This window comes from Aquarana catesbeiana, linkage group LG02, assembly GCF_042186555.1.
Source record: "Aquarana catesbeiana isolate 2022-GZ linkage group LG02, ASM4218655v1, whole genome shotgun sequence".
Classification (NCBI taxonomy): domain Eukaryota; kingdom Metazoa; phylum Chordata; class Amphibia; order Anura; family Ranidae; genus Aquarana; species Aquarana catesbeiana.
In genome coordinates this window covers 399,432,446-399,453,291 of record NC_133325.1, presented here as the reverse complement: position 1 = coordinate 399,453,291, position 20,846 = coordinate 399,432,446, and the positions used below count along the sequence as shown (strand labels likewise).

Below are 20,846 nucleotides of genomic sequence, written 5' to 3'. Positions count from 1 at the left end.
GCACATATGTTTGTATGCAATGTTGTGATGCCTTTAGAGCCCTAAGCTCTTAGAAGTAATGTCTTTACAAGGCAAAAAAAAAGCTAGCCGTCTCTAATAGGGTCATGCGATGCATGAAATATCGGCTCAGGTGCCGACATTGTGGGATCCCTGGACAGGTAAGTGTCCTAATATTAAAAGTCATCAGCTACAGTGTTTGTAACTGATGACTTTTAATTTTGCTGGATCTCTGCTTTAAATAGTAGGCCCTTTCAGATGCTTGTACATACAACCATTGAAGGACCATTTTATGTATATGGCTACCTCCCATATCTGTATCTTGTATTTTGCATATAAGAGCAGCCATTGTTTTTAGGTCCCTGGGGTGTATGAGAAGGCAATGACAGGTATGTGCAAGCATCCAAGGGTGCACACTTTGTAATCATGTTTTTTGACTGTTCAGGCCTTGATTAAATTAGCATTATGTGCTTAACTCTATTATATTAGCGTTATGCATAGCGCCTATGGAAAGGCACCCTTTCTTGTTCCCAATTTAAAGTCATCAAGGGAAGAATTCTTTTTAACAAGATTCTATTCAAGCACTCCCAGACTAAAAGTCTGTCTATATGTCCATGCATATGCAGTAAAATAATTAGAATAGGCTTGTGTAAAGGGCTAGAAGAACATAAGTCTTATGTGAAATGTCTACTATCTGATATTACATATTTACAGTTCTTTACCATTAAGTGGTAATATTTTGTTTAAAAAAGGTTTAAAATCTTTTTACCTCCTTTTTTTTTTTTTTTTTTTTTTTTCTTTTAGGCCTCTCTGCACCTCCATGTGCCTTCAGTGCAATCAGATGAGTTGCTACACAGCAAACATTCACATCCACTAGATTCAAATCAAACTTCAGATGTCCTCAGGTAAGAAAAGTCCTTTTTAATGACCTGTCTTTTCTACGTTAGAACTAAAACGGCAGAATTTGTGTTACAAGACCAAAAGAATATACAGAAGATTTTTAATTCAGACATAAGATGCAACCCCCCCCCCCCCCCCCCCTTTTCATCCATTGAGCAACACGGGAAGTTTTTTCATCTTCTGGTTATCCTGGCACCTACAGGAGGATGGGTCACTACAAACAAACTTTAGGCCAGCCCAGGATAACCCATCCTACCCACCAGCATGCCATGTTTTGGCTAGTGTCCTGGGAGGTTGAAAGTCTCTTCTTCACCAACTGATGTGTTAAGACTGACCTTTTTTTTTTTTTTTCTTCTAATACTCACTTGCTACCGACTATCTGGGTTTCATGCTTGATGTGATTGTAGCTGTATTAGTGCAATTGTGACAGAGGAAATTGAGTACGGTCCATGATAGTTTTTTTTATTTGCACTAACATAACATTTTTCAGGACAAGCTGTCGGGGTATGTCCCCTTCTTCAAGGTCCAAGCAGTACTGATTCACAAATTTTTAGCAGAATGTTAAAAAAAAAAAAAAATATTCTGCTAAAAATTTGTGAATCAGTACTGCTTGGACCTTGAAGAAGGGGACATACCCCGAAAGCTTGTCCTGAAAAATGTTATGTTAGTGCAAATAAAAAAAAGTATCACGGACAGTACTCAATTTTCTCTGCTTTTCATGAGTACCTGAGCCCTTGCCTGTTTAAGCCTTTTAAGTTTCCTTACTGCCACATGGTTGCAACATGTCGTCTGATTCTAGGCACTGAAGAGGCAGTCCCTCTGTTTTGGGTGCCTCCAGCTCACACACAGCTTTTGGGCTGCCTGCAGCACGTTTGCTGATGGTGCTGATGTCTTCAGCCTGGAGTCATGTTGCCCTTTGCTCCTAGAGTCTTTCCTTTCATCAGAGTTCTCTTTAGCTCCATCAGTTGTGGCAAGATCTTCCTTTTGGCTGAGATTTTCACTCCAGTCATTTAAGACTGTATGACCCATTTTTTTGGTAACTAACCGCAGAAGCCAAAAGCATGCCCCTGTGTGTCCTGCAAATTCTATATCTGACTTATCTGCGGCCTTGGTGACTTCTGATCATCAGCAGCAGTGACTGCCTGATTCTGAGTCTAAGTCCTTCAATGATGATCTTGACCCTCAGGATTTGCAGTCTAGTACTGTAACTCAAATTAAATGAGACCCGTGGATCCTATATATGCAGTGTGCACCACTCTGAAACTTGAGGATGAGCCTGTTGCAGAAGCAATGAAGTGCCTATTTTTCTAGATCTATGTTCTGGCTTTCAAGCCCTGCCCTTTACCCAACCCTGACTACATCTTGATTTTGTCAAACTTTGCTTGACTAGTAAAAATCCCTCATAAATGACCTAACCACTGCTGCAGTTGATCCCTTGCTTATTAAATGTGGGAAGCAGATGGCTATGGCTTTACATTTTAGTTGTGACACTCTGCTGCTCACTGCCGGTCTCATCTCACATGTGGCACATCCTTTCATATGCGTAGAGCACTTTTGTTGAGGTGCTGGAATGCAAAACACTTGTGCATTTAATCTGCATGATCTTTGAGGTACTCTGACAAAGCGTTTGATGACGCATTACCTTTTAGTTTTCCCCTATAATCCTCTCCCACTCTGCGAGACCTCCATTTTTTGCTAGTGTCCTTAGATGATGGACCCTCTTCTCCCTTTATGGAGGAAGTACTCTTTGGTTTACTAGTTTATTATTTTTTTTTTCTACAAATATGTCGGAGTCTTCGCTCTCTTTGAATACCACAATAAAAGCATGCATATGTATCAGTCAAACCTTGGGCGAGCCATACCTGAACCCTGCGCTGTGGGAATAGTCTGTAATGTTTCTTCGGGCACGGGATCCTGCTCCAAAGTTTACTTTTGCACGTTGCGCAATGCGTGTATTCAGCCGCTGGGTGCTACTCAGGTCAAGAGCTGTAGTCCATCCCTGTGGAACTCAAACACTGAAGACACCTTAGAGTATGTCCACTGTGATGGGCGAAGCCTGGACTCTATATAGTCTTCCACCATGGGCAGGTAAGACAGGATCACCCTATATTTTTGACCATTACTGTAAGAACCGGGGCTGTGTTTGGAATATATTCACTTTTACAGTGTAAATGTTTCAAACTTGGCACTAAAACTCAACCACAGTGTTTAAGTATAATATGTAGCAGCGCTCAAGTCCAATAGTATAAAAAATAGACAATGCTATATGGTGGAAACATATATAATATAAGTCTATTATAAAGTCTATGGATAGTCCGTGATTGGAGATGGATATAGTCTTAGGTGGATGACCAGGTGTTGCATCACACCACTGGTTACAAAATTTACCACCACTTTCGCCTATAGAGCCCTTAAAAGGTACTCAAGCTTTTCCTCCAGCCCTTTTGCTATGAGGACTTGACTACCAGACGGTCTACACCCAAGTTGCTGCATACTCCTTCTTGACACCCTTATCCTATGTTCGGGTCCCTACTCCGAGTTTCCCACAGAGGATTACCTTTATCTGTAGCTATGACGGAAACCAAACAAAAGGAAGCCACTGGAAAAGCAATTGAGAACAATTTAACTGCTGAAGGCCCTCACAACACTCAACCTTAGAGTGATGATGCAGTTTTAACACTGGTCTCTGCAGCTGACTTTAACTCCATCTCAGACACTCATCAACCGGCCTACCTGACAACGGCAGATTTTCCTGAAAATATATCGCACTTTTTTGGACATCTAAGGGCTTTAATACATCTCTGTCCAGCGCTCCAAAATGCCAGGAGCCTTCTCCAGCTCCTCTATCTCTACCTGAGTCAGATTCTAATATGCCCAGCTTAAAATAGGAAGGAAATAGAAGGGAATGAAGAGTACCCAGAGGCAGTATTAGAGGAGGCTACAGAAGATTTCTGACACACCCACCAGGTTGAAGATGACCATCCCAGCACATCCATCCCAGTGTGGTCAGTTGTTTTCTTTGCATTATACTTGACTGCCTGTAATCCAATGGTCAGACTTTTGCTGACACACCCGTGTACAAATCTTCACTGGGAAGATCAATGTACTGATGTTACTCTCCTTGTAGTCTCCACCCTCACCTCTTCATGCCCCTTATGCAGCTGAGAACAGGTCTTTCTTACTTAGAAGAAAAAAAAGGTTTCTTCTACATACACAAATGTTTTGCTTTGTTAAAGTCTTCAAAAGGCTTGAGACTGGGGAGGAGGTTCACCTTCCAGCAGGACAATGACCCAAAACGTACAGCCAGAGCTACAATGGAATGATTTAGAACAAAGCATATTCATATGTTAGAATGGTCCAGTCAAAGTCCAGACCTAAATTCAATTGAGAATCTGTGGCAAGACTTGAAAATTGCTTTTCAACGACACTCTCCATCCAACCTGACTTTTGCAAAGAATGGGCAAAAATGTTACTCTAGATTTGCAAATGCACACCACACTTATTTCACATTTATTTGTAAAAAAAAAAATGTTAAACCATTTATCATTTTCCTTCCACTTCACAATTATGTGCCACTTTGTGTTGGTCTATTGCAGAAAATCCCAATAAAATACATTTACGTTTTTGGTTGTAACATGACAAAATTTGGAAAATTTCAAGAAATTAATACTTTTTCAAGGCACTGTATATATATATAAAAACCAGAGAAAGATCCGTACACGAATCTTCAGTGAATGGCTGTGCAGGGGCACCTTTAAACACAAGTCTTACCATTGGTGTACAGGCTGGCTGTGCTGCCATCAGTGCCAAAAAACTGGCCATGTTAGGGTGGATGTGCTTCCATGCCTAGTGTGGTCACTTTGAAATAGGAAAGCAGGATTAGGACTGGCAGGATCACTAGGTATTTCACACAAAGGAAGCAATGCATAAAGAACAGGATACGTTTTAAAATAAGTACACCGTAAAGCAGATGCATACCAGGAATGTTGGGGAAACAAACACTTTAAAGTCATTGTAAAGGATATAATGTTTTAAAAAAAATAATAAAATGACAAATGTCATACTTGCCAGCTTTGTGCAATGATTTTCCTGATCCTCCTCTTTGGGTCCCCTGACAGGGTTCCTGGCTCCTCCACCTTGTCAAGTAGCTCTCGTGCAGGCTTGCTCCTGAGCTGGCTCTGTCCATAGACACAGACACACACAGCACATTTCTAGGCCACTCCCTCCTCACTGGCTGTGACTGAAAACAGGTGCCAATGTCTCCCGGTGCTATCTCTGAGCCAGTGAGGAGGGAGAGAGCAGAGAGAACCTTGCTCTTGTGCATGGCACTGGATAGAGACTGGGCTCAGGTAAGTATAAGGAGGGCTGGGGGAGCTGCATGTAGAAGGTTCTTAATACAGAGAATACAATAATGTAAAAATCCTTCAGCCTTTACAACTACTTTAAATGCTTCCTATGTCCCTCCATGAACTCCAAGAAAAGTATTTTACTGTAAATGCAAAAACTTAGTTTACATGTTGAGGTTCTCCGAAGAAAGTGACCTTTTTCCTAAAGCTGGTTATACATGGGGCAGTTTTTGTTTGTTTTTTTTGTTTTTTTTTTTTCGTTCAGCCAGTCAGTTGAATGACCATTCAATATGGATGTGGGAATCATCCTGCTGTGTCATTGTATTCTGACAATGGGATTCCCCCACCATCAGAATATACTGATCAGTGCTGCAGCCTGTTAGCTGCAAGTGCCGATCAAATGGAAAATTTCCAGCAGGACCATTCTTGAGAAGTTGATTGACTTCTCATGAATGGGAACACCCATAGATTGATCCAAATTCATCCGGTTTCTGCTGTTCAGTATTTGTCAGGAGGCATGCTGATAGATGTCATGGATATGAATGAGATATGGCATATTCCTGTACCTATCTCTTTTTCACTGCAAATGCATACTAAGAATTGGTTGCCCTTAGACCTTACTTTGTACTGTATTGTACCTTTCCCGATCTCCATCTTGAAAAATAAAGAATGCATAAAAAAGTGAATGAGATTACTGGACTGGACTGAGGTGAGGTCATTCTTATACAACATCGGCTTTCATGATCCCTGGACTCATCTGGACTAATTTCTGGGTTCACAGCCACCAGGGTAAACTGCAGAATCTGTGCCCCAAATCTGCTGTGGCTAGAGGCAGAGGAGACATCGGATCCTAAGGCTGGATTCACACCTATGCGGTTTTAGTGCTTTTTGCATTTTGCAGATTTGCACTACAGTCCATTTAACATTGTTTCCTATGGAACACTTTCTGTTGTGCAAAAAGCACAAAAAATGCATAGGTGTGAATCCAGTCTAATGCTGGCCATACACTATACAGAAAATCGGCCGAACCCATTTTCGAAAAAAGAACGTTCGACCGTGACCGCAAACGATCGTGCCATCATATAATGACCGATCAATTGTTCAGTGGACATGAATAAATAATTTTTTGTTCGTTTTTTTACATATACCTAGTGCAGACAGTTCGGACGGGAAACACATTAACCTTGCAATTTATCGTACGTTCGGCAGAAATTTTCCAAACTTCCCGTTTGTTTTTTCCCCACAAAAACGTCACAAACGATTATCGATTTGTGCCCATTAACTTGCCGAAAAACGAACGAAGTGTCTATACGAACGATTTTTCGGCCGATTTTTCGTATAGTGTATGGCCAGCATAAGACTTCTCCATGAAGGGTACTTATCACTGCCTCTGTAGTTTTTTTTCTGTGCTGCACGCACATATCTTCACTTACAAGGATTTATGTCACTCATATATATGTAATTGCAAGAAATAGTTATAGGTACGTGTGCCAGAGAAGAGAGTTTTTGGGGTTTTTTTAACCAAATGGGTCATGTTTGCAGAATAATATCCTAATGGATATAATCTCTTGTATTAAAGGTGTTGTTTCCTATACATATCTCTTCAGTTTTTCTTTGTGTTTGGGCACCTTACCATAGTAAAGCTTCACAATGAACAAATCCATAGAGCTATTGTAAGGTTAAACTATATATGCTCACATTTGGTATTTTATCTTTACTGACCTCGATTTTCTTTCAGGTTTGTTCTGGAACAGTATAATGCCCTCTCCTGGCTAACCTGTGATCCTGCAACTCAAGACAGACGTTCATGTCTGCCAGTTCATTTTGTGGTGCTGAACCAGTTGTATAACATTATCATGAATATGCTGTGACATTCACTAAGAAAGCTGCAAGGAACACGAGGCTTTTATTGCATTACAGGACTCCGGAATCACATTTGTTTTCTTTGAAGCCACTCAGTATACAAAATTGGCAGGATTTACAACAGACTAGGTTGTTAAAATACCACCACTACCTGTATTTGGATAATTGCTTCATAATATGAAGCCAGTTCTACGTTGAAAGCCACCTGGAACCTTTGGAATCCTCTCCCATCTCTGTTTCTGTGAGAAGGTCTTCTGTTGACATCGCGTGAATGGAAGACGCCGGGTGTCCTAGGAAGCAATGATGTGTTTCATCTTTTGACTTTTAAACATCAAAAAGATGTTGTGTGGATTATAAAACCTATTATCAATATACAGAAAAATGCCTGCATCTCTTATTTATTGTAAGTTTTTAAATGTAAAAATTGTCTTATATTTCTTAACCTCTTTTATAAAATGAAAAAAACAAACTTTTTTTTCCTAGAAGGTTTATACTGCCTTCTTGCTTTAAAGCAATTGGTTTAAAATATATGTACTTGTCTTAATTAAAAGTTGCAGTAGGTTGCTTTTAGAGTATTATTTTTTGTAAGGGGGGAGGTTGACAATAAAACATTTGTATTGTTTGATGTACAGTAAAAAGGGGGAGGGGGAAATAGGAAGGGTAATGTCCATACCATTGTGTGTGGGGGATTTACAGCTAAGCTGTAGCAGCAGAGTACATGTACAGTAACGATATACACTGTGTTTATAGCATTTGAAAAGGTACCGGGTCTTAAAAAGATTTTATAATCACACCTCAACAAACCCTAATGGCAATATATCATTGAATGTTGTAGGTGGTTTAACCTGTAGTAACAAAATAAACGATTCGCTTTCATTTTTGTAATTTGGTCCAGGGCTCTGGCTGTATTTCTTAGAGTTGTTGCTACAAAACAGAAAAAGCATTACTTTGTATGATAAAAAGAACTACATTTTGCTTTATCTTCTCTCTCCCCCTCTTCAAAATATGTTTTTACAGACTGTATTTAGTTCAATTTCACTGGCCTGTTAACATTAACTGCAAACCTAGAAGGCCTTGTGTTGTAGGGAATTAGAAGCGGTCTTTCTGGGGTTCAGCAAGTGGTGTTGGGGTGCTGTGTAAATAGACTTACACTCTGTTTGGATGATGGGGTTCCTCAGTTTTGTTATATCAATATTTGATCTTTAATAGCTTGTATTATCTATTCACAAATACCTGGAAATAAGTGAATTGTATTCTGAGAACCTCACTTTTTTTCTAAAGTTTGTAAATACAGAGTATTTACCTTTTAACACTCATAGTTACATGGAGGAATCCAGTTTGCATTTTGCGCGTGTGTGTATATATATACATAGATATATATATATAAATATATATATAAATATATAAATTTAAATAAATATTTAAGAAATATCAATTTTGTTTAAAATTAAACACTTGGTGACAAAAGCTTTCAGACATTCTTTCAAAACCGTGCAATCAAAGAGTATTTTACTTCAGAAATCTCTATATTTTTTATTTTTATTTGTTTCCTAAAAGGTAATTTGAATGCCTCGAGAAGTAAGTTGGCATTTCTCTTACTTGGTTAAGATTTCTGTGGGATAAAGATGTTTTCTGATGTGTTGGAAATTTTCAAGTCTGTAATTAAATCAGTCATATTTTTATTCATATTTTGTATGTAATGCTTGCTATTATTTGCCTTTTAACTAATCAGCACTGACATACTGTGTGAACTTTATTGTCACAGAATGAAAATGTACTAGAGTGTCTATCCTAGTTGTAGAAAAGTACATATTGGTGATGTATCACAACTTTGGTAAAACTTCCACTAGTCTGCTCAGCTTTACATTCAACCTTGTATAACACTGGTGGTTCTTTACAGTCCTGGGCAATTCATACAGAGTGTGTGGTGAAATATTTGGCTTCAGCAGAGGTTGATTTCAATGAAAACAGCTTTCCAAAACAAGGTGTTTTGAGAGATAGCAGAAGTTGTAAGCAAATGTCAGCTTTTAAACTCTAGAGGGCAGTCTAAAAATAGAGGCACAATCTGACCTATTGCTGTCACAAGGGATATTAACATTGCTTGTTACAGCTATAAAAGTGGTATTTAAAACAAAAAAATGTAAAGTGACAGTGTAAAAAAAAAAAAAAAAATTAAAGTAACCCATCTTCCCACACACCCCACCCCTGTGCTCGCGCGCGAAGGAGTCAATCCTGCATGCAAACAGTGATCGTCCCACACATGTGAGGTATCACAGCGAATGCCTGATCTTGGGCAGTAATTATAGCACCAGCCCTCATGTGTAACTCTAAAGTGGTAACTCCTCTGTGCTGGCCAGCGTTTCATTAAAATGTTAAGTTGCAAAACTGCCAACTAATAGTTTATAGGCATCTTTTATTCATTTTGAATTGCCCAGGTTTCTGAAAAATGGGTATCTACATATATCTGCAGCAGCTCTGCCTCCACAGATTATTGTTGGCCCATCACGATGATGGATTGCCTCCACTAGCCAATAGTAATAGGTGGAATGGATGGGCAAGCTTGAGCACTTTCAAGGCATTCTAACAAAACGGGGGCCTTGCAAAAATGCTGCAGGTATGTGCAGGCACCACCTTAAAGTTGCAAACATTAAGCCCATGCAGTGTGGCATGTGATTTATAATCCTACCTCTACTATCCACTATCCAATGTGAATTTAATAAAAATCTACTAAATATCTGGGTAAAAAAAAATTTGCATGTAAAGTTTAAAAGGAGCCTTCAGGAAAAAGATGTGAATTGTTGGTATGTTTTGGGGCTCTCGTCCAGGCAGTTAAAACACCTGACATTCACAAGCTTGTTACAGGTCAGTAATCAGGTGGTAAAGTTAAGATCAACATTCATGTTCAAAACCAAGTCACCAACTGCCGCTTCCATATTTCCTTCCTAACATTTTCTATAAATTGAGAATGATAGGATGCAAATTTCTCATTGACCCTGAAGATGTGTGAACTATGAATAGTCTTAACCACTTGCCGACCAGTGACATACCCATATGTCGCTGAACTTCAAGTGGTTATATTGGGATGATAGCTGCAGGCTATCATCCCAGTACTGTTTCTTAGAGTCGATGGTCGGCTCTCTTGTAAAAGCAATCCTAGCAGCTAACTAGCCGCTGGATTGTTTTTTTATAAGCAGGAGGAGTGGCTGTCCACCCTCCTGCCTTCTGCAGCTCATTGAGCTGTCCCGTTCCACCGGGACACACGATTCACCAGCAAGCGCATCCGTTGGCTGATCATAGAGCCAAAGTCTGAATCTGCTTTGTTCGGCTCTATAATAAGGTAACCCAGAAGCAATGACCTTGCATCACTTTGTTTACCTGACATAAACAGTGCCATTTCTAAAAATGGAAAGTATTTGATCAAACTAATCTTGGTGTAATCAAATGTTCAAATGCTTTTAAGGACAGAGTAGGGATCTGGGGTCAGTAAGACTCTCCATGAAGAGTACCTGACACGGCCTATTGCTGTCACAAGGGATATTTAACATTGTTTGTGACAGGAATAAAAGTGATATTTAAAAAAAAAATAAAAATGTAAAGAGTGTAAAAAAAAAAAAAATTAAAGTAACCCCCCCCCCACCCCTGTGCTCCCGCACGAAGGCGAATGCAGGCATGTATCCTGCACGCAAACAGTGATCGTGAAGTATCGCACTGAATGCCCGATCTTGGGCAGTAATTATAGCACCAGCCTTTGTGTAAATCTAAAGTGGTAACCTGTGAAGGCTTCATGAATAGTAAAATCTTATGTAAAAAAAGTGCCAGAAAAGACCTGGCGTCAAGTGGGTAATAGAGATGGGCTTGGGTGTGTTCACAATCCCATGTGCCTGATCCCGCCAGGAAGCCGACGCTGCACACAGCTAATGACAGGCAGTGAGAAATTTCCTGGTTTGCAGCTGCACAGATTGGGAAATGTCTCACTGCCTGCGATCAGCCGTGTACAGTGTCAACTTTCTGAAAGGATCAGGCACATGGGATTTCCAACACGCCCGAGCTCATCTCTAGTGGTTAACATGGAATTTAATTGAACATTTTCTGCTCTTGTCAGTTGTGAGACAAGCTTACCTTTTTAAAAGTGTGAAAAAATGTAATGTTTCAGGACAGAAACCTGTTAATACAAATGGCTTCAAGCAATTACAATTTAGTAGCAAGACTGGTAACATAAATTGCTAATAAATTTGTTTTGGCTAGAAGTGGGGAAGAGTACAGTATTTACTGAAATTTCTTGAATAAGTGTAAGGCGCTTCTGACTTTAAAGTCAAACTCCAGCCAAGACATTTTAAAGTTTTTAACAGAACAAAAACGCATATGAATCTGTCACATTTTTATTGAGGTCTGTTCTCATTTCGGAGATTTCCTCTCCATTTCCCCTTTTTTATTGGTTCCACCAGGCAAAGAAAATGAGATGGAGTGTGTTACTGAAACAGAGACACACGGCAATAAAACCCTAACATGATGTGCTTTTGTTGCTCAAAGAATAAATATTTAAAACCCTGCAGACTTTACTGGTACCAAGTGAAGGACAGTGAATCAAAAATTCCTAAATGTTTTTATTAGAAAAAAAATTATGACTTACAGTGGCTTGCGAAAGTATTCGCCCCCCTTGAACTTTTCAACCTTTTGCCACATTTCAGGCTTCAAACATAAAGATATAAAATTTTAATTTTTTGTGAAGGATCACCAACAAGTGGGGACACAATTGAAGTGGAACAAAATCTATTGGTTATTTTTGGTTATTTTAAACTTTTTTAGCAATTAAAAAACTGAAAAGTGGTGCGTGCAAAATTATTCGGCCCCTTTACTTTCAGTGCAGCAAACTCACTCCAGAAGTTCAGCGAGGATCTCTGAATGGTCCAATGTTGTCCTAAATGACTGATGGTGATAAATAGAATCCACCTGTGTGTAATCAAGTCTCTGTATAAATGCACCTGCTCTGTGATAGTCTCAGGGTTCTGTTGAAACCGCAGAGAGCATCATGAAGACCACAAGCCACCTGAGAGACACACCAAACGTGGAAGAAGGTGCTCTGGTCCGATTAAACCAAAATCTAACTTTTTGGCCACAATGCAAAACGATATGTTTGGCGTAAAAGCAACACAGCTCATCACACTCAACACACCATCCCCACTGTCAAACATGGTGGTGGCAGCATCATGGTTTGGGCCTGCTTTTCTTCAGCAGGGACAGAGAAGATGGTTAAAATTGAGGGGAAGATGGATGCAGCCAAATACAGGACCATTCTGGATGAAAACCTGTTGGAGTCTGGAAAAGACCTGAAACTGGGACGGAGATTTATCTTCCAACAAGACAATGATCCCAAACATACAGCAAAATCTACAAAGGAATGGTTCACAAATAAACGTATCCAGGTGTTAGAATGGCCAAGTCAAAGTCCAGACCTGAATCCAATCGAGAATCTGTCGAAAGAGCTGAAAACTGCTGTTCACAAACGCTCTCCATCCAACCTCACTGAGCTGGAGCTGTTTTGCAAGGAAGAATGGGCAAGAATTTCAGTCTCTCGATGTGCAAAACTAATAGAGATATACCCCAAGCGACTTGCAGCTGTAATCGCAGCAAAAGGTGGCTCTACAAAGTATTAACGCAAGGGGGCCGAATAATTTTGCACGCCCCACTTTTCATTTTTTTTATTAGTTAAAAAAGTTTCAAAAATCCAAAAGATTTCGTTCCACTTCACAATTGTGTCCCACTTGTTGGTGATTCTTCACAAAAAATAAAAATGTTATATCTTTGTTTGAAGCCTGAAATGTGGCAAAAGGTTGAAAAGTTCAAGGGGGCCGAATACTTTAACAAGCCACTGTATATTCATAAAATCATGAACATAGGTGCTTATTTGGATGGTACAGGCCATATATTTAAAACTTCAACAATATTTCTTTGCTAGTAATTCCAGAGGTCGACGCGTTTCACAAACCTTGCTTGCTCACAACCTCAATATCTTGACTGCAAAGAAAATTAGCATGTGCCATTTGGAGCCCAGCAATGGCGCAAGACTTTGTAATAAAAACATTTTTTATCATTTTTTGTTTCACTGTCCTCCTCTGGTACCAGTAAAGTCCGCAAGGTTCTAATATTTATTCTTTGAGTATTAATTATGGATAAGGTACCGAAATATAACCAATACTCAACTTTTTATCTGCTTTTGTTGCTGTTATTGTCCCAGACAGAGATCCCATTACGTTCTGTACTTATGTGACACCCTGGCAGCAAGTGAGGGTAAATCTCCCCTACAGAGACAGAAAGCAGTAAAAACTTAGATGTTCTAACCCTTCTTCACGATTTTTTTTTTTTTTTTTTTTTTAACATACAAAATGTTTGGCTGGGGTTGAACTTTCCACTTTTGCAGTCAAATTTGAGAAATCAAAATCACTGTGTGTGTTCCCATTTACACACTATACCTAAAATATTTCATTCCTTTTAAAGGTGTTTGCTTGGGACAGGATTCAGTAGACTGTAAACTACTCTGAAATCTGAAATGAGAGGAAACACAATCTGTCCCTACTAAAAAGGGGAGACCCACTGAAGTTGGCCATACATTAATCATTATTTTTTTTTTTTTTAATTTCAGCCAGCGGGCTGAAAAAAAAAAACATTCCTCCATCTACATAAGCTAGGTGGCTAGAGGGATCCTCCCTGCTGAGACATTAGGGGGAATTCAATAAAGGTGTTGCGCCACTTTTTTCTGGTGTTAATCCCTCTTGTTAAGGTATTACTCCAAGTTTTATGAAACTTATGCGACTTTTGGCTCTGACGGAATCCTGCACCAAATTCCTAAATGTGCCACTCTTACAGTGTGTCGCAATGAATGAACCAAAAATCAATTGTCGCATTCAGTGTGACAAATTTATAAGTTAAGATACTGACAGTTTGTATCTTACCAAAGTGGAGCTAGTCAAGTCAACTCTTTTAGTGTACAATAATAAACTGGTTCCAAATTGGTACATGAATTTGCCACACATGGCACTACTTTTAGAACACAAGAGACACTTTCCCAAAATCTGTCTGTACCAGTCTATGAATTCCAGGGATTGTATTCGGACAGCGGGGAATCTTCATGGTCAGAATACATTGATCAGCAACTGCATCCCGTTGGCTGCAGTCGCTGACCGAGAGTTTTCCAACAAGCCCATTCGACGGAAGTGGGTAGTTGGGAGAGGAAGTGAGCACAAACAGATCGAAATTTGGTCAGTCCCTGCTGGCCGAATTTCAATACATCTATGGCCACCTTAACAATACAATAAAGAAAACTTTTAGATCCTAATTAAACCTGAGAACAAACAAAATAATATATTTCAGCTTACCAATCCTTAAAGAGGAGCTCCAGACTCCCAAAAAAAAATTAAGTCAGCAGCTCCAAATACTGTGGCTGTTGACTTTTAATATAATAACACTTGCCTATCCAGCTACGTCAGCCCCCGGGCCAATTCTTCAATCGGCTTCGGGTGCAGGCGCTAGCATTGTAAGTAAGGAAAAACCATCTGTGAAGCCTTTCGGCTTCACAGCCGGTTTCCTACTGTGTATGTGCGAGTTGCGCTGCGCTTTGTGACCTCATGGGACCTGTGGATGGCCCAGAAGGCTGTGGGGGGAAGGAGGAGAGGCTGAACGTGCTCGTAGATCGCCACGGTAATCTGAGCTGGAAGTGGGTACAGGTACCTGCCCCCCCAAAAGTGTGGAGGGGGTGCAAAAAAAAGCAGAGCTTCCCCTTTTGCGTGGAGCTCCACTTAGGCCATTGTGATACGGCGCTGCGCCACTTTTACTGACAATTGCGCGGTCGTGCGACGTCCCGAAACAAAATGTATGTGTCCTTTTGTTTCCCCCATCTTTTGGTAGTATTTGATCACTTCTGTGGTTTTTATTTTTGCGCTATAAACAAAAAGAGTGACAATTTTGAACTAAAACACTATTTTTAAGTTTTTGCTATAATGAATATTCCGTTTTTATTTTGAAAAAAAGCTATTTTTCCTCAGGTTAGGCTAATATGGGGGGGGAGGAAGCATATAAGGGAGGGTTTCACTTTTGGGTGGAACTGTGCTTTAACCCAAGGCAGCAACACTCTGTATCATTTAATCTTTTATTCAATCTTCCGGGGCTGAAGTGGTTAAAGTGCGTCTTTATGTACAGATGTCTATCGAAGTCACAACTGAAATCGCCAAAAGTAGTGCAGGAACTACCTTTTCAAATCGATGTGGTACTGCAAATTCGGTGTTGCACCAATTTGAACGGTGCCATAGCTGACACAAGTTCGCAGCTTGTCATGCAATTTGACCTGTCAAATCACATGACAAGTCGCTCCAGTGTAAACAGGGGCTAAATTAACCGCTAGCCGACCAGCCGCCACAGTTATACTGCGGCAGGTTGGCACGGCTGCGCAAGTCGCCATAGCTGTATGTCGCTTCTTTGACATTATAGCAGGTGCCCACCGCTTGGCCCCCGGAACCGATGCGTCCGGCGGACGCAATGGCTGCCGTGCACCCGCTTGTGACAGAGCGAGAACTGGGATCTGTGTGTAAACACAAATCCTGGTTCTCTCAGGGGAGAGGAGAGAGATTGTGTGTTCCTACTACAGTCAGTCCTAGCCCCCCTACAGTTAGAACACATTTAACCCCTTGATCGCCCCCCTAGTGTTAACCCCCTTCCCTGCCTGTGACATTTATACAGTAATCAATGGCTATTTTTTAGCTCTGATCGCTGTATAAATGTCAATGGTCTTAATATAGTGTCAAAAGTGTCCGATCTGTCTGCCGCAATGTTGCAGTCCTGATAAAAATCGCAGAACGCCGCCATTACTAGTAAAAAATAATAATAAAAATCTATCCCCTATTTTGTAGATGCTATAATATTTGCACAAACCAATCTATATACGTTTATTGCGATTTTGGTAAAATAAAAAAATGATAGCGTGTTGCTGCCTTGGGTTAAAGCGGAGTTCCACCCAAAAGTGAAACCCTCGCTTATATGCTTCCTCCCCCCCCCTCCAGTGCCACATTTGGTACCTTTCAGGGGGGAACAGGGGACCTGTTTTTAACAGGTCCCCTTCCCCTATTCCTGGAGGTGGGCCGCGGAAGTTCAGCCCCCCTCCTCCTTTCCCCACCACCGGGCTAATTAGAAAGCACAGCGCGCAGTAGGGAACCAGGAGTTCACTGCCTGGTTTCCTAAGCAGGAATGGCGGGGGCAGCACCTGGGAGTCGATCCGAAGATTGGCTGTTGTGCCGACATTGCGGGCTCCCTGGACAGGTAAGTGCCCTGATGCATTAAAAGTCAACAGCTACAGTGTTTGTAGCTGCTAATTTTTATTTTTTTCACCTAGGCTGGACCTCCTCTTTAAGGATTGAATAGTTGTCCTACCCCCCCCCCCCCCCCCCACACATGACAAGGAGAAAATCACACATGATTCCACTTTGTAGTGTGAGAGTAATGCATGACAAGCAGAAAACCACACGATTCCACCTTGTAGTGAGAGTAATTCATGACGAGCAGAAAACCACACGATTCAAACTTGTAGTGAGAGTAATTCATGACGAGCAGAAAACCACACGATTCAAAATTGTAGTGTGAGAGTAATGCATGACAAGCAGAAAAGCACACGATTCAAACTTGTAGTGAGAGAGTAATGCATGACAAGCAGAAAACCATACGATTCTACCTTGTGGTGTGAGAGTAATGCATGACAAGCAAAAAAAACACACGATTCTGCCATGTAGTATGAGTGTAACGCATGACAAGCAGAAAACTCCACATGATCCAACAGTGTAGTGTGTAATACAAAGTATGCAGTATAATGCACTGGATTCCTCCTTGCAGTGTGTGTGTCATGCGTTGGCGTATACACTGCAGTGAGCATTACAGTCTTACATTGACTGCTCTCCCTCAAAATGAGGCTTGGAAGAGAGGAGCTACTGCACAGTCTGCAGTAGGCTGGGAGGGAAGGGTGCTGGGCTGGACAGGGGTGGGTTTACTGAAAGCTAGGCTGGATTTTTCTCCCAGAGACCAACAACGGTTTCAGGAACTGCCTGAGCACTGCCAAATTCAGCTCAGCAGGCAAACGTTGGTGAAGACCATAAAGCAGCTGATTGTCTGTCTAGCTTAGAAAGTCTAATCTGAGCCAATCGGCAAACCTGAAAATGAATAATATCAAAGTTAAACATACATATTTAACATACTAATCCTGGGCAAATTATCAATTTTGACTGGAATTCCACTTTAAATTACATCCACTCTGATCCTATGCACTACATGGCTGCTGGTAAGGTCTCTTGCACACTTTTTTTTTCTGCCTCTAAACGCCCCTCAATGTAAGCCCACATAGCCGTTTAGAGGCAAAAAAAAAAAAAAGTAATGCACCACCTGTGCACTCAGGAGAGGAGCGTTTGGGTGCAAACCTGCCAAACCAATACTAATGCTAGCATGTTTAGACATTCTAATGGGGAGAATAAATTCATATTATGGCCAATAGAATGCATTAACCACTTCAGCCCCGGAAGGATTTGCCCCTTAATGAGCAGGTAATTTTTTGGGATACGGCACTGTGGTGCTTTAACTGACAATTGCACAGTCGTGCAATGCTGTACCCAAACAAAATTGACGTCCTTTTTTAACCCACAAATTGAGCTTTCTTTTGGTGGTATTTGATCACCTCTGCATTTATTTTTTGCTCTATAAACAAAAAAAGACAGACAATTTTGAAAAAAACGTATATATATATATATTTTTTTTTTTTTTTTTTTTACTTTCTGCTATTATACATATCCCCAGAAGAAAATTATTTAAAAAGATGTATTCATCAGTTTAGGCCTATATCTATTCTCCTGCATGTTTTCAGTTAAAAAAAAAAAAAAAAAAACGCAAGAGGGGTATATTGATTGGTTTGTGCAAAAGTTATCGAGTCTACAAACTATGGGATAGATGTAGGGTCTTTTATTGTTTTTACTGGTAATGGCGGCAGTCTGCGATTTTTAGCGGGACTGCGACATTGCGGTGGACAAATCTGACCCCAAATGACACTTCTTGGGGACCAATGACATTATTACATTGATCAGTGCTATAAAAATGCACTGATCAATGTAAATAAGAAACTTGCAGGGAAGGGGTAAACTGTGTTTCCTGGGTGTGTTCCAACTGTAGGGGGATGGGCTCACTGAGACATGTCAGAGATCACTGCTCCCGAACACTGGGAACAGAAGATCTCTGTCATTAGGCAGAATGGGGAATCGCCTTGTTTACATAGGCAGTTCCCGGTTCTGCCTCTGTACACCGCAATCGCGGGTCGCCGATGGACATCAATTGCACAGACCGACGTACACGACTACGGCGGTTTGCGCAGGCGAGCTGACCTCCCACAGTATAATGACGGCAAGAGGTTAAAGCGGACCTTAAGTCATTTTTTCATCTTTCCATCTATTAAATCTTCTACCCTTGTTTTAATTTTGGATAGTAACACATTTTTTTTCTACCAGTAAATACCTTATACAGTCCACTTCCTGTTTCTTGTCTGCTAAAAAGCCTAGGCTTATGACATCATGCACAGCTCTCTCTCTCACTCTCATGAGAGTTTGCCAGGAAGGGGAGGGGTTGATGAGTCTTAAGAGGGCCAATCAGAGCTGCAGGTGTGCCTCTATGTGTCTGTGTTAAATCCAGGAAGTGAACAGGCAGCAGCTTCAGGTGCCCACAGTTAAAATAGATGCAGCCAGACTTAGTGGAGGGAGATTTCTACATAATATTTGGCAAGTACAGAATCACAATATATATAAAATAGTATGCAAAGTGGTTGGAGGGAAGCTTCAGAATGGCAAAGATGTTTTATATATGTTTACACTCTTTAAATTACATTTTACAATCATTTCATAAACTAAACAGAAGATACAGGTGGCATAACAGTGTAGTCAATCCATGTCATAGGTATGTCACACCTGGGGCAAAATATCTGTTCACACTTATGTGACAATTGCTCCAACTTTAGAGTACTTGTCGCATCAGAAGTCAAACCCCAGTTGGACCCTATTCTGTGCACTGGAACCACTGTACTTGGTGCGACCTGAGTTGCCCCAGCTTATAAAAAGATGGCTGCAATACGTTTTTGTCAGACTTGCATTAAAATCGCATGCAAGTTGTGCCGAAGTTGCGATGCGGTCTGACTTTGAAGTCGGGGGCAGTGTGAACCCGGGCTAACGCAAAGGATTGACTGCAGAGACTCACCTGATTGTAATTATCTTGTTCGTTGAAAAATGGCTTCTTTCTGAAGATCATGCTTTCTAACATACAGCCCAAGCTTCACATATCTAGACTGTAATCATACATCTGCAGCCCAAGTTATTACAATGAGAGAATATTACGTCAAAAGGAAGGTCTGGCAAGCAATCACCACCCCACCCTCACAAACAGACACCAAAACTAACCGGAAGACAGTCCGCCACATGCTTACCTGATAATCGACAAGCAGCTCTAGCCCTTTGAAGTATCTGGAGGCGACTCTCACATTGTATTCCTGGCCCAGGTGATAGAACTCTGCGAGACCCCAATCTATTAGTCGGGGCTGGAGGGAGAGAGGAAAAAAAGAAGGTTGCAATGTTTTTTTCTTTTGATGGGAAGTTCCTGGAACATTCTGCGGATGTTGCATACCTTTCTGTGCTCGTGATCAATCATAACGTTATGAGGTTTCACGTCCCTGTGCATGATACCGATACTGTGACAATAATCCAGAGCCTGAAGGGGACAAAGCATATTGAAGAAATGTACAAAAATGTTTTTACTTCTTTACTTCACAGCATAAATATTACATATGCCTAATAAACAGATATAAATGGTTAATAGATTAAAGCATTCTACACGGTCATGAAAAGGCTACTTAGTTTACAATGCTCTTTGAAAACAGAAAAACCCAATTCGTTCAGCATTAATCACACTTTAAGAAGAAAAATGTATCCTTTAACAGCATGATCTATATCAAATACAACAGCATATAGCCATATACACACTTGCAGATAAAGGTTGCAGGATATTAATTATACTAGGCATGAATGCAGTGTCTATTTCCCCAGTTTCCATCTCAGTACAACACTAGAGAACACAATTCCCAGAGATAGAAAGTAAACAATGTACTGGACAAACCTTTAATATTTCATACATATAGAACCTAATGTCATAATCGGTTATGCCTCGTACACACGGTTGGACTTTCCGCCAACAAAACTGTGGAATTTTGTCCGAAGGGCGTTGGCTCAAACTTGTCTTGCATACACACGGTCACACAAATGTTAGCCAACAATTATGAACGTAGTGACGTACTAGACCTACTACGTGTTTTTACAGCTCTTTAGCGCCACCTTTTTGGCTCCTTCTGCTAATTTCGTGTTAGTAGAAGTTTGGTGAGTGTTGATTCGCGCATTTCTCTTCGCGTTTTTCATTTATTGCTTTTCATTTCGTGCTTTTCAGTTCGTTTCTGAATGGCCGTTCGTCAATCAGACATGTTGCGGAATCGGAGGAGATAACGTGTTATTTATTATTAGCCTTGGAGTTATTTCTTTTACATTTTTTTTGGTTGAATAATGATTTGATTTGGTAAATTTTCTATATTTTTGGATGCATAGAATGCACTTTTTGGTTATTTTCTATGTGCAGATGGCATGTCTATTTTTTTTTTTTTTAATGCACAATAAAAAAATTGTGTAGAAT

General features: G+C 40.5%; 1 protein-coding gene across 2 annotated transcripts in view; it reads left to right on the top strand.

Moving 5' to 3' along the window:
• The window catches only part of MED13 (mediator complex subunit 13), a 151,356-nt gene extending 142,562 nt beyond the window's left edge, over positions 1-8,794 (top strand). For both annotated transcript variants that reach the window (XM_073615258.1, XM_073615257.1), the window contains exons 29-30: positions 802-902; positions 6,982-8,794. In XM_073615258.1, coding sequence (XP_073471359.1) covers positions 802-902; positions 6,982-7,114 — 234 coding nt within the window. In that variant the 3' untranslated portion in view covers positions 7,115-8,794. The remainder of the gene's footprint in view (positions 1-801; positions 903-6,981) is intronic.
• Positions 8,795-20,846: the final 12,052 nt, after the last annotated feature.